The sequence below is a fragment of the Hakea prostrata genome, unplaced genomic scaffold (genome assembly GCF_041222555.1).
Source record: "Hakea prostrata isolate BN-2017 unplaced genomic scaffold, UWA_Hpros_2 contig_104, whole genome shotgun sequence".
In the NCBI taxonomy this organism is placed as follows: domain Eukaryota; kingdom Viridiplantae; phylum Streptophyta; class Magnoliopsida; order Proteales; family Proteaceae; genus Hakea; species Hakea prostrata.
In genome coordinates, this window is record NW_028291223.1 from 180,756 (window position 1) to 192,185 (window position 11,430).

General features: G+C 39.1%; 1 protein-coding gene across 1 annotated transcript; it reads left to right on the top strand.

Moving 5' to 3' along the window:
• Positions 1–6,083: 6,083 nt before the first annotated feature.
• LOC148998870 (alpha-galactosidase 3-like) lies at positions 6,084–8,604 on the top strand. Its single transcript, XM_089141651.1, has 4 exons — positions 6,084–6,429; positions 6,873–6,931; positions 7,804–7,860; positions 7,951–8,604. The coding sequence occupies exons 1-4, from the start codon at positions 6,230–6,232 to the stop codon at positions 8,043–8,045; spliced, it is 411 nt and encodes a 136-aa protein (XP_088997777.1). The 5' UTR covers positions 6,084–6,229; the 3' UTR covers positions 8,046–8,604.
• The last annotated feature ends 2,826 nt before the right edge of the window (positions 8,605–11,430 follow it).

An 11,430-nucleotide genomic window follows, 5' to 3' on the forward strand; every position in this document is an offset into this window, starting at 1 on the left:
CTACTCTATGAGAGAATCATCCAGTGTTTAAAGTCTACATTAAATATTCTTTGCTTGGTGTTTCAAGTCAAGTAAGTTGATTAGCCCCTTGACATTTAAAGTACACACTGCTGGAGGTTCCTTGGTGTCTAAACTCCAATTCTCCAAACCTACCGTGAAACCACTCTTCCACTTCAACCTACAAGTTATTGCATTGAAGATCATATCCACAGTGACCCAAAAAAGATCTTATTCGGAATTATGCACTTCTTGATCAGATATTTGATGATATAGGTAAAAAGCATTGAATTATCTTTCATGATCCTATGGTCATAAGCACATATGTTGCCACTTTGGAAAATAAGGATTTCCTTTAGAGCATAGGATCTTAATAAACCAATAATAAAAGTGGAATAGGTTATTTGGTACCGAAATTATACTGCACTATATATCGTGTTTAAACTGTTTTCCCACACTGATTTCATACCGAAGCCGTACCATACTGTGTAAATTTGGAATGGTACAAGTCCAATTTTTGGTATTCAAAGTTGGTACCGTATCGAAACCATACCAAATTACCAAAACCATATCGATTGACAGCCTTACTTAAAATCAAATCTTTCTACTTGACTTAGCCTTTAGGGTTGCAAATTCAAGCACGGAATAATCAAAATAACCTTTTATAACTACACGCCAGTCCCTATACTTTAACCCTTGTTGCAAACAGTATCACAAAGAACAATTTCTCTTTCATCTTCAAACTATCCAGATTTGCCTCCTTATCACGCAGCCTCACGAGAAACACCATAACTCCTTCATTTGATGTTGGAATCACAATCCTAAAAGGGCACTAGAAAGAATACTTCATGAACTATATTTTTCCACTATGAATTGAATGCAATACACAATTGTATGACCACATAAAGTTTGTCCAATATAAATATTGTGTGGTGACCTTTGACACCCACCATAGTAAGGAACATTCACCTCACCCAAAACTCCCAAAGCTTTTCATAGGCACTCAAAACCATTATAGTAGTTCCAATCACCCTCAAACCGCATAGTAAACACTCAAAATCCTCTATGAAACCTTCATCCCAATACAAGCCACACACTCTTAGTACACATTGCATTTTTGTTTTCAACAATGACAACACATGCAATTTCAGCCAATGAATTAGCACTAATCTTTAATTTCTTTAATGTTTCAAAGGGCAAAAAGCGGTTACATTTCGTTTTAACATATGATAGGAATGAGTTTGATGTCAAATGAGATCATGTGTGAGGGGCACTCGATGGAAAGTGTAGAGTGGTCATTTATTGTGGTCCATGGAAAAAGTTTAAGGAATGTTTTTTTTTTTTTTTGGGTGGGGGGGGGGGTTTGTTTAACCAAGATTTATTCAAAGGACCAACAAAAGCTTAAGGAATCAGACTTACAAGGACTTGATAACCAAAGATCAAAATATGGCTAGTTAGTCCTTCTTGTCGCAGTTACCGCCTTCCTAGGTAGAGAGTGGGCTACTTGATAGTACTCTCTAGGAATATAAGCAAAACCACAAGTCATCAAGTAAGAGAAAATATGTAAGATATCCTCCACTACATTCAAAACCTCAAAAGAGGTCTGAATTTTAGATAATAGCATCTTGTCCACCTCCTGGGAGTCACTTTCAACCAATACAAAATCCCCACCTTTGGCTGCAGTTGTAAAATCCAGCTTTTACCTAACCTTGACCCAACCCAGTCATTGTTGTGTTCATAGGTCTGAAGACCCGAAGTGGTGGTAGGAAGGACTTGTGGGCCCTGCTGGTTGAGGACGTCGTGTCGGAACTCCAGTACATGGACATTGATGATGCTGCTCCTTCCTTGAGCACATTATCAGTGTTAAGTTAGAATCTGCGCACTGATGAAGAGCGAGACAGTTGAGATATCAAACGGACTCCTGTGCATAATTCGAAGGTACCCCCTAAAACTAGACCTCTTGAGTGAACTGTAGGAGAAAACCCCATGCAATTTGACCTTGTATAGCCCTCCAAGTCCACACCTAAAGTTGCTGAACTATTTTGTTAAATTCTACAGAAACATGATTTGGTCGATACTATTGGTCGATACTATCAACCAAATGTATCGACCAACAGGTTTGTTGAACCCAAGTTTAAAGATTCTCTGGAATATTCTTTTCTATTTATTTATTCCTTGAGACTGGAGCCCTATTCTAGCGTTTTCAACATCTAGGAACGTGGGCGAGCCTCTCAAGGACTTCTCCTTGGTAGTGGTGAAGCATCTTCTTCATCAATCATTGCCAACCACTCATTCCTACTTTCTTGTTCCACTCTCAAGGTATGACTCTCTCTCCTAATTACTTTCTCACTCATCTTTTCTCTATCTTACTGTTGGGACCATGGCCAAAATGCTGCAACCTTGCAAACACCTTGCCATGAACCTTCTAAACCCCATACAATGATGTTTTCACCGATATGACTATGATTGATTCACCTCATGATCATTAACTACACATTCCCATGATTTATTGCTCACCAACTTGCTTTATTTACCAAAACTGAGATGAAGCTTATGATTAACCTAGTCTATATCTTGCTTATGAGTTCAATGTTACTTCTAAATGATTCCCTACCTAATCCCCCATGTTTTTCCCCAATTTGCATTAAGATGTAGCCAATGCCATGATCTACAACTCTTAACCTTGTTATGTCAATTTGGGGATTTCCAAATGGACCATTGGATTATGATAATTTCTTAATAATTAGTGCCCCTATGTTGTGCTTAGACTATCCTCCAAGTTTCGTGTCGATCCGAGACCCAGAAGACCAAATCTGGGCGAGAATCCAAAAAGCTAGCTTGCTGTCCGAAAATTGATTTGGTCGATACTATCGACCAAATGTATCGACCAATAGAGTTGCTGTCAGCAACTTTTGCCTAGTTCTGATTCGTTTGATCTCCAATTGTTCTGATTTCTTCTCTAACCTTTCATATATGCTTGTTTAGGACTTTAAGACTATTTGGGCCACTTGCTTGTAATCTTGGACCATTCTCTTCTCCGATTCAAGGTAAGGATAGTTATGGATATAATTACTTAGGATATGGGATTTTGACTTGGTGTTCTTAACCTAGTAAATATAGTTTCTATTTCATATTCTTATCATGTTAGACTTGCTACATATGTCTTTCAACAGTAGCTTTGTGTTTACAGTATTATCATGTTTATCAATTTCGATATATGATGACTTATGTCAATGTCATGAATTGAACGTTTATTATGATGTTGTATCTTGTGAACTGATATGATGAACTTGGGCATGTGATTGCTTAAGTATAACTTGGGATTGAGGGGTACCCTACTGGTGCTTTTGTCCTTGGACATCGGAGGGAATAGTATGGGATGTTCTCCGAAAGTGTCCATTGACGCTTTCCCGGGTTATTGGATGACATACATAGGACTTGTCTAGATGTATGGCTAGGATGTCCCTATCAGATCAGACCCGATTCGGAAGGGCATTGAGACCGAACAACCTGTGGTAGTAGTGTGGATTTGTGGGCGCTCAAGACCGGTATCCACTCCGTGAGAGTACATAAATTGCATTACGGTTACCCGAAAGGGGCCATTTATTGGTAGGGTTGCAAATGGCTAGACTTGGGCTCACGGGCACTCAAGACCGGTGAAATGATCCGTGAGAGGGACGTGAGAGCTTCCCGCTTACCATTTGTGGATGACCAATAGGGTTGATGAGTCCGGTGAGTAATATCCGTGACTCTAGTGTGAAGGATACCGGAAAGGATCCCGAGAGGGGAGGAATGGACGTATCCGGAACTGACATGATATGATTAAGTAGTTGACTTGCATTGGGCTAGGTTTCACCTTGACATGCGCCAACACTTGTACCAAATGGTGACGTGAGAGAGTGGTGACCGAGACCCCCAACCATGGATTTGTCCGAGAGGGATGCAGGACCAAATTCCCCTCGGTGATGAGTGACTGAGACTACCTAAAGAAGTATGGTGCTATGACTTAAAGCATGTCTACCATAGATGACCAGCATACTTAGAGTAGAATCATATTACATTATATGTCTCATATCAACTGCATCATTCTATGATTATCTTGTGGCTTATGTGTTGTGGAATAACTTCCTTGCTGAGTTCTTTTGAACTCATTCCTTTTCTGTTGCAATATTTTGCTAGGCTACTCTATAGGTGATTTCTCGGATGGCACATTCCTGAGGCGGACCCGGATGCCTCATACTACTATCCGGAGGCTAGCTACAATGAAGACTTCGGTGATGGTACCGAAGCAGATCCTCCGGCGTATTAGGGTTAGCCCTGAGATAGTATGGGAGTAGTCATATTGGGTCTCTGAGGTCTTCACTATTGAAGATAACATATTTATTGTGGAGGAGACTTATGTGTAGCTACCCACCCCCCCCCCTTTTTGTGACAGTTAAACTCAGAGGAATTGTAATAACCTTAAATTAAATTTCATAACTTGAGACTTGTACTTATTCAGTTTTGACCTCACTTCCGCTTATTTGAAGGAGTGGATTCCGCCCACTACCTTCTTAATTTATCTGATATGATATTTACTTCCGTACTCTGATTATCCTTGGTATCTCTTTTCTGAATTTTATGATTATCCATTGTTAGTTTATTATTATTATTATCTGTTCATGATTGTATTATCGTCGATGTGGATGATGTGGTCCCTGAACTATGGATCTTCGGGGCTGTGGATCACATCCCGGGTATGCCAGATTGGGTACCGGCTGGGTGGATGTGACAGCAGTAGCTAGGAGACCCTCTCTTATGCTCAAGGCTTCTCCTTCCAGTGGAGAAGACAAGCATGAAGGTAATGACACAACAACTATAAGCTCCACTGAATCCCTGTGGATTATAAAGCCCAATCCCCCTTTGTTTCCTTTAGGAGTTGCATCAGTGTTCAATTTAAAAACTCCCATAGGTGGGATATGTAAGGGAAAGAACACTACCTAATTTTCTAATTGCACAGCTTCTATACAAGGTTTAACTATCTTGCCATATGATACAAAACTAGCCAATATGTATTGATGCGTCCAAAAACTGTTTAACCTCCAGATTCTTGCAAAACAGACGTCAAACGTGGGCCGATCACCGGTCGGGTAGCCACCTCTGAAGGTTAAGTTAGCAATTGAAACCCCACAAAGCTCTGGCTTGATGAAAGCTTTAATTGAATGCATTAATGGTGGGAAACAATTCATATACCTTCACTATGTATGATTCCTTAGCTTATATAGATTTTACCTGTTATTTCCGACTGTTAGATGCCTTCGTGTTCCTCTCTCATGGCCATTCGATCCTAGGGTTTTTACCCCTCTTTCTAAGTTGGTGGTTGTTTCCTTTGGTGGCCCGATCGTGTATCCCGAATTTCATGGGATCATGTCTCTGTGTAACCTTTTAGGTTCCTTCATCCTTACGTTACTCATTGGTTCGAGCTTTAAGCCGGTCCCGAACGGGGTTGCTGACCCTACTATGGTCAAACCCAATTAAGTGATATCTTGCCCTTATCATGTATAATATAGGAAATGGTGCGACACATATTGATGCATCTTCTTTTTTCTTTTTTCTTTTTCTTTTTTTCCCTTGTAAATTTCACTGAACGATTTAGCGCAATATTGTGTTGAACTAAAGCAAGATTCAAGAAAATGTTTGTTCAATATGATATAATACTCAATAAGAGAGGATACATCTTTTAAAATCACTTGATTGAGGGGATACATGATATCCTTGCTTGTATATTATCCAACCATTGAAGTGCACTTATCATTTACCAAAAAAAAAAAAAAAAGAAGTGCACTTATCACCAATCACCAATAAAATAAAAATTCCACCTATACTCTGTATCCCCTAAGCACTCTCATTGATCTGATCCTGGCGGTGCATTTCAGGAAGATGGTATAAGGTGCGCATAATCTTTAGATTCCTTGAAAAATATGTAGTAGTTTAACTAGTTTTATTAAATTTACATTTTTTTATTTACAAATATAATGACGTGTAAAATTAGCCTATTGAATTCGAATTAATAAGAATGCTGACAGTACCAGGTGCTATATTCTAGTTTCGATAAGATACAAATCTACTAACTGCTGAAAAACTATTCAGTTTTATCCTCCTGTTACAGGTTTCTTGTTCCGTCCGTCTCTAACCTTCGCTGTCTATCTTGCTTTTCGAACTGATTTGCTCTGTTCTGAGCTGAAGAAGAGAAATGATGGACAATTTTCTATGCATTTGTCTTCTCATCTTCTCAATCTATGCTATTTCCCCTGCGGTTGCAGTTCCTGTGGTAAAATCTATGTTGGAAAACATTGAGAAAGAAAAACCCAGTTCGAAAGTCGCTGTTTTCGATAACTCCAAGTATGGAATGTTCCAAGTCAACAATGGATTAGCTCAGACGCCTCAGATGGGGTAAGCCTTTTCTGTGGGAAAGAATCTCTTATATATATACATTTTTTTTCTTCTCTGGATTTGAAGTATTGATTTCTATGCATAGAACCTGAAATATCGCCCTTGTTTTTTTCAATTGTGAAATTAGTGGGGGCACTACGGGTTTAAATTTAATTTTTTTAACAATAATTTACGGGAAATATCGCATATTCGGTGTGATAGTACATCAGTGCATAAAAAAGGGATCTTCAGATTTTGAATTACATAAGTTACTAGATCTATAGTTAATCCTACAACTTACTTGGCAAACCTGTTGAGGTTTTTATTTTCGTTCTGGATATATTGAGTTGGAATGTGGTTTATTTATATGCTAATGGCCATTTTTTCTCTTATATTTTGACTTTTTTCATTTTTTTTTAATAAATTGATTTTTTTATTGCCTTTTTGCTTCAATTTGGTTGCAGATGGAATAGCTGGAACTTCTTTGCATGTAACATTAATGAAACTGTTATTAAGGAAACAGGTAGGACTTTAAACCTTGATGACAGTCCGGTTTCATGGTTTCTATCTGCTTATGCACTTCTACATTCCTTGAGGAACCTGAGTCAAATTCATATACATGTATATACTTGTACACATAGGCACAGGACATTCGATGATTGGTATCAATTTTTTCTCCAGTCTCTAAATGGATGTGAGATAGACCCAGAACTGCGAGCATGTATTTTCATTCATGTGGACAACATAAATAAAAATAAATTAAATATGAAATAATGTGGAAACTGGATTTATGTTTGATTTGGGAAAGGGGGCACTAGAAACATTTTCTGAACTGATCAAGCATATTAATTGTACTGGAATACCAATCTCTGGTTTCCATACCATGATGACTTTCATGGGTTTATGATCTTGTAAAGAACCCACAAAACGAATGCAAAACTAATATTATTTAATTGATAGAATAACGAAGCAATGATAAATTGGTTATAATGGTGCCAGACTGCCAATCACCCCCACAGCACATTGCTGCCCCCTTAGCCTATGGCTACCTAAAGACTCCTCTAAAATAATCCATAACTACTACTCACATTTTACCCCTATTTGTAACCCCTAATCAACCCTAATCTCCCCTCTCTCTCCTCAATGTAGCATAATACCGTGACCCTAGGGCCCTATCAGATCCCAATAATCTAATCTAAAGGATTGGAGTTTCAGCTCCTCTATTTGTGAATTAGGACTGATGCTATGAAGTAGTGGTTAGTAAATCTGGAAGCTTTCATGGTTGGTTTTGTATGCTTTTCAATTTTAAAAAATATTTAAGTATTCAGATCTCATCTTAGTATTCCTCTTGTTTCACCAAATGTCTCACAATGGCTAGTATTGTCCTTAAAACAGCTGATGCTCTCATTTCAACTGGATTGGCTGATTTAGGTTATATTTATGTGAACATAGGTAAAATCTTTTCAATTCATATTATTTAATTAAACGGCTGCAGTTTCATTGTTTTCTTCTGCTTTATTCTTACTTCCAATTTGGTGCCAGATGATTGCTGGTCCGCTCCCGCACGGAATGCAAAGGTTCATTCAAAGCCCATCCCTTGTACATTATCAAAATTGGAACTCTATATATCAGTTTAATGTTAGTACTAGTATACAGGGTTGCATGGAGCCAGTGTTTCTGCAATCCATAATTAAAGCTATTATAGCTTAAGTTTAATATTTGAAGCCATGTAAGTTGACTTTATTCCATGACATAAAAACTTCCAGTCTTATAACTTTTTAAATTGTGCCAAAATAAGAGGGTGCTGGGTTGAATTAAGTTACTAAAACTTGTTGCAAGATTGAATTCTCAATTATCTAAAACACAGTGGACCCAATAAAATGAGGTTGTATAAAAGATAGCATGCAACATAAATTTGAGAAGAGGAGAGGGAAATTGACACACAAGATTTATACTTGTTCTGCAATTTGCCTTAACAATTTGATGCGCAAAATTTATACTTGGTCTGCAATTTGCCCTACGTCCACTCCAGGATCACTCTTGTTCACTGACTCAAACTTTCTACAATGCTTTTGTAATGCTAAATGCTAACTTGAGTGTTTTTAGGCAAAATCGTCCTTAGCAGTTCCACTAGGCTCACCACTAACAGGCCAAATAACTCTGCCAACAATAATGAGAAGAGAAAAGGGCTAAATAGCCAAGATAGACAAAGTGGAGCCCAAATTAAAAAGTATATAATAGATAGGCATACAAATGAATAGCTCAAGTAGTGATTCTCACAAGATGGCCAATAAGGAGACTTCAAAATGTTCCATTTATGGCACTGTGTCTTGCCAACTGTACCCAGTACCATATTTTAACAATGCTTCCATGAGGCTCACAAACCCTAGTCAAAACATTAATGAGAAAATAACTTATCAACTGGTGAGCTGGATGCCAGTGACCATTATAACAACCCAATTGTCATAGCTGTTCACAATAACCCAATTGTCACCACAAGCCACCATAACAGTCAGATAGTTGTTCAATGATGCAGGATAAGAGCCGGAAACAAATGTTGCTCTGTGGAGATTACAAAGTTCTCAATAGACAAGATACATAAATTGGAGTGCAAACTAAAATTCTCTAAGAGTCTGGTAGATAGGTATCCAAAAATAAACAGCTCAAGTGATTCTCACAAGATGGACACTAAGGAGACTTAAAGATGTTCGATTAATTGCAGTAAATGTCTTGCCCAGTGAATTCATTTAAACAACGCTTCTTTGAGGCTCAAAAACCCTCATTGACATATGGTCATGTTGTCAGGCGTATTCTAGGGAGGGAGAAAATCCCTCTCAGGATTGCACTAGCGAAGTCTTCTCTTTTATTTTTGGTTGAATCTTACTTGGATTCAACCTCCTTTGTTCTACTTCAGCACTGATTTAATTCTCCTCAGATATAACCCTATAAAACCCCCTACCTGGGTGCAAATGAAGACATACGTTCTGAAAATTCCTCTCTTAAGAAACCACATGTGGTATCAGACGTTAAATCCTTCTGACCTCATACTTTCATCACAGCTTCCCATTACCGCTCCCATCGCAGTCTTCTCCTTGTTTTTCATTATTAAAGGGCAGCTTTAGGGGGGAATGATGGATTAGTTTCTGTCTTTTGCTTCCCCAGATTAGTTTCTGTCCTTTGCTTCCCCATTAAGAATTAACAGTTGGAGCTATTAAAATCAGATTCTGCTGCATTATTTGTTCTCCCTCATACCTGGAAGAAGTGACTCAATAGTGAAGGGCGATCTTCCCCTTAGGAGATTTCAAACCATGGCATAACTTTATAGGACCTCTTGTTCATACCTGCACTCAAAGTACAACTGCAAGTGATTGTGACATTGTTGTCGAAGAGCCAGATTTTCATGGCTGTTCAACATCACTTCAGATTTCATCAGAATAGGAATGTAGAGTAGTGAACTAGGCACCTAGTTGTGACATCAAGTCTAGCTTTGTTGAATAGGGAGACTTTGTATGGTTGGGGATACTTCTTTTGGTTTTAGGCCTATCCTCTGCATGAAGCTTTTGAGACCACGTTAACACTTCTGCCATTTCTACGATGGTCTGAGGTAGCATCGTCCTGCCCTCAGTCTGGTGTAGCAGATGGTGATCCTAGTCTTCTCTTCAGTATATTGCCACCAAAAGTTTAGACATGACATTGGTGAACTGGATCCCTACAATCCTGCAACCCCACTCCTCTTCTGGCTCAAACTTAAGTGGTGGACACTCCATCCTTCCTCTGGAACCTCCTGGTTGGTCTCTAGGACTGAAAGTCCCTTTGGACCTCTGGTAGAGTGTGCTCCCTCATGGCAATAGAAGCATGCACCTGGATTGTTGTTGAAGAATGGGCCACTATTCTCTGCTCTGATTGGATTTGGCACCTTAGGAGAGTGTGCTTAGCTGGATTGTATGGTCTGGGATCCCTTCCTATAGCCTTGAGTGGACTGCTTCTTTTTTGGAAGGAGGGCCTGTGCCCATTAGAGCCCCCCCGATAAATCCCAGAGATCTGAAATATCTGTAACTCCTAAGAGCCATCTGTATATCATGTTTCAATTTGGTTGACAGAGTCATGGTCTGTAGTTTTCTTTCTCAGTGCCTTTTCTAGAAGCTAGGGAGTTTAACTGCTGGATGTATTCAATCACTAACCTTAGTTCCCTGTTGAGTGTATGGAGGCTGTTCTTGGATCTAGTCTCATGATGTTTGGTGTAGGTGCCTCTGAGTCAACTCCTTGTCATCTGGTTTCAGAGTAGTAGGCCCTCTAGCCTCATAGTATAGTTCCCTCACTGTGGTGTTTCACAATACTTGTTCGGCCCTATGTTTGCCTTAGCTGTCCTCATCTTCTCTTTAAATTAGTTCCTTCAGTTTAAGTTTTACCTTATGGTGGTCTGTGCTTTTCTTTGGCCTAGGCCTCCAGTGTCGGTGCTGGTTGTTTCGTTTTCTGTGGTCTTGCCTCAATATCATATCTGTCATGCATGGGATCGTCATACCTTGACTTCCTGAGGTATGACCATTCCTGTCTCTGGAAGCCCTTGGGTGGTATTATTCTCCTTCAGCTTCATTCTTGTACCTCTGAGCACACAGCTAGTTATAACCACTATGGGTTACATTGATTGATGCGTGGGTCTGGTGAAGGAATTGTGATAGCTTTACTTTCTTATCTGCTTCATATTGGTTACCCTAGTGTTCAGATCTTGGACTTGGGTTACCAAGTCCTTGCAGTTGGACCAACATCTCTAGCTAGGTCTTTTGGATGCTATCAACAGCCTGACAATTGCTGGTTAAGTCAAAGCTCTAATACCAAATGATGTAACCAAGGTTTTGGGGTTTTGAGATGTGCAGGCCATAACTCCCTAAAGTGGAGTTACTCAGGTTCTCTCCTTTTTTGTGAACCAGCAAATAAAGACCAGTATTGGAAATTAAGATTTTAACAGATCTAGATGCAGGGATGGGTTTGATGGTGAAATTTAGGAAGGTTAGGGTTTTGGGA

What these genes read in the sequence shown, in the direction of transcription:
- LOC148998870 (XM_089141651.1), top strand. Translation starts at nt 6,230, where the DNA reads ATGATGGACAATTTTCTATGCATTTGTCTTCTCATCTTCTCAATCTAT. An exon ending in GCTCAGACGCCTCAGATGGG is followed by an intron (nt 6,430 to 6,872) that starts GTAAGCCTTTTC and finishes ATTTGGTTGCAG; the next exon opens with ATGGAATAGCTGGAACTTCT. An exon ending in AACTGTTATTAAGGAAACAG is followed by an intron (nt 6,932 to 7,803) that starts GTAGGACTTTAA and finishes TCCTTAAAACAG; the next exon opens with CTGATGCTCTCATTTCAACT.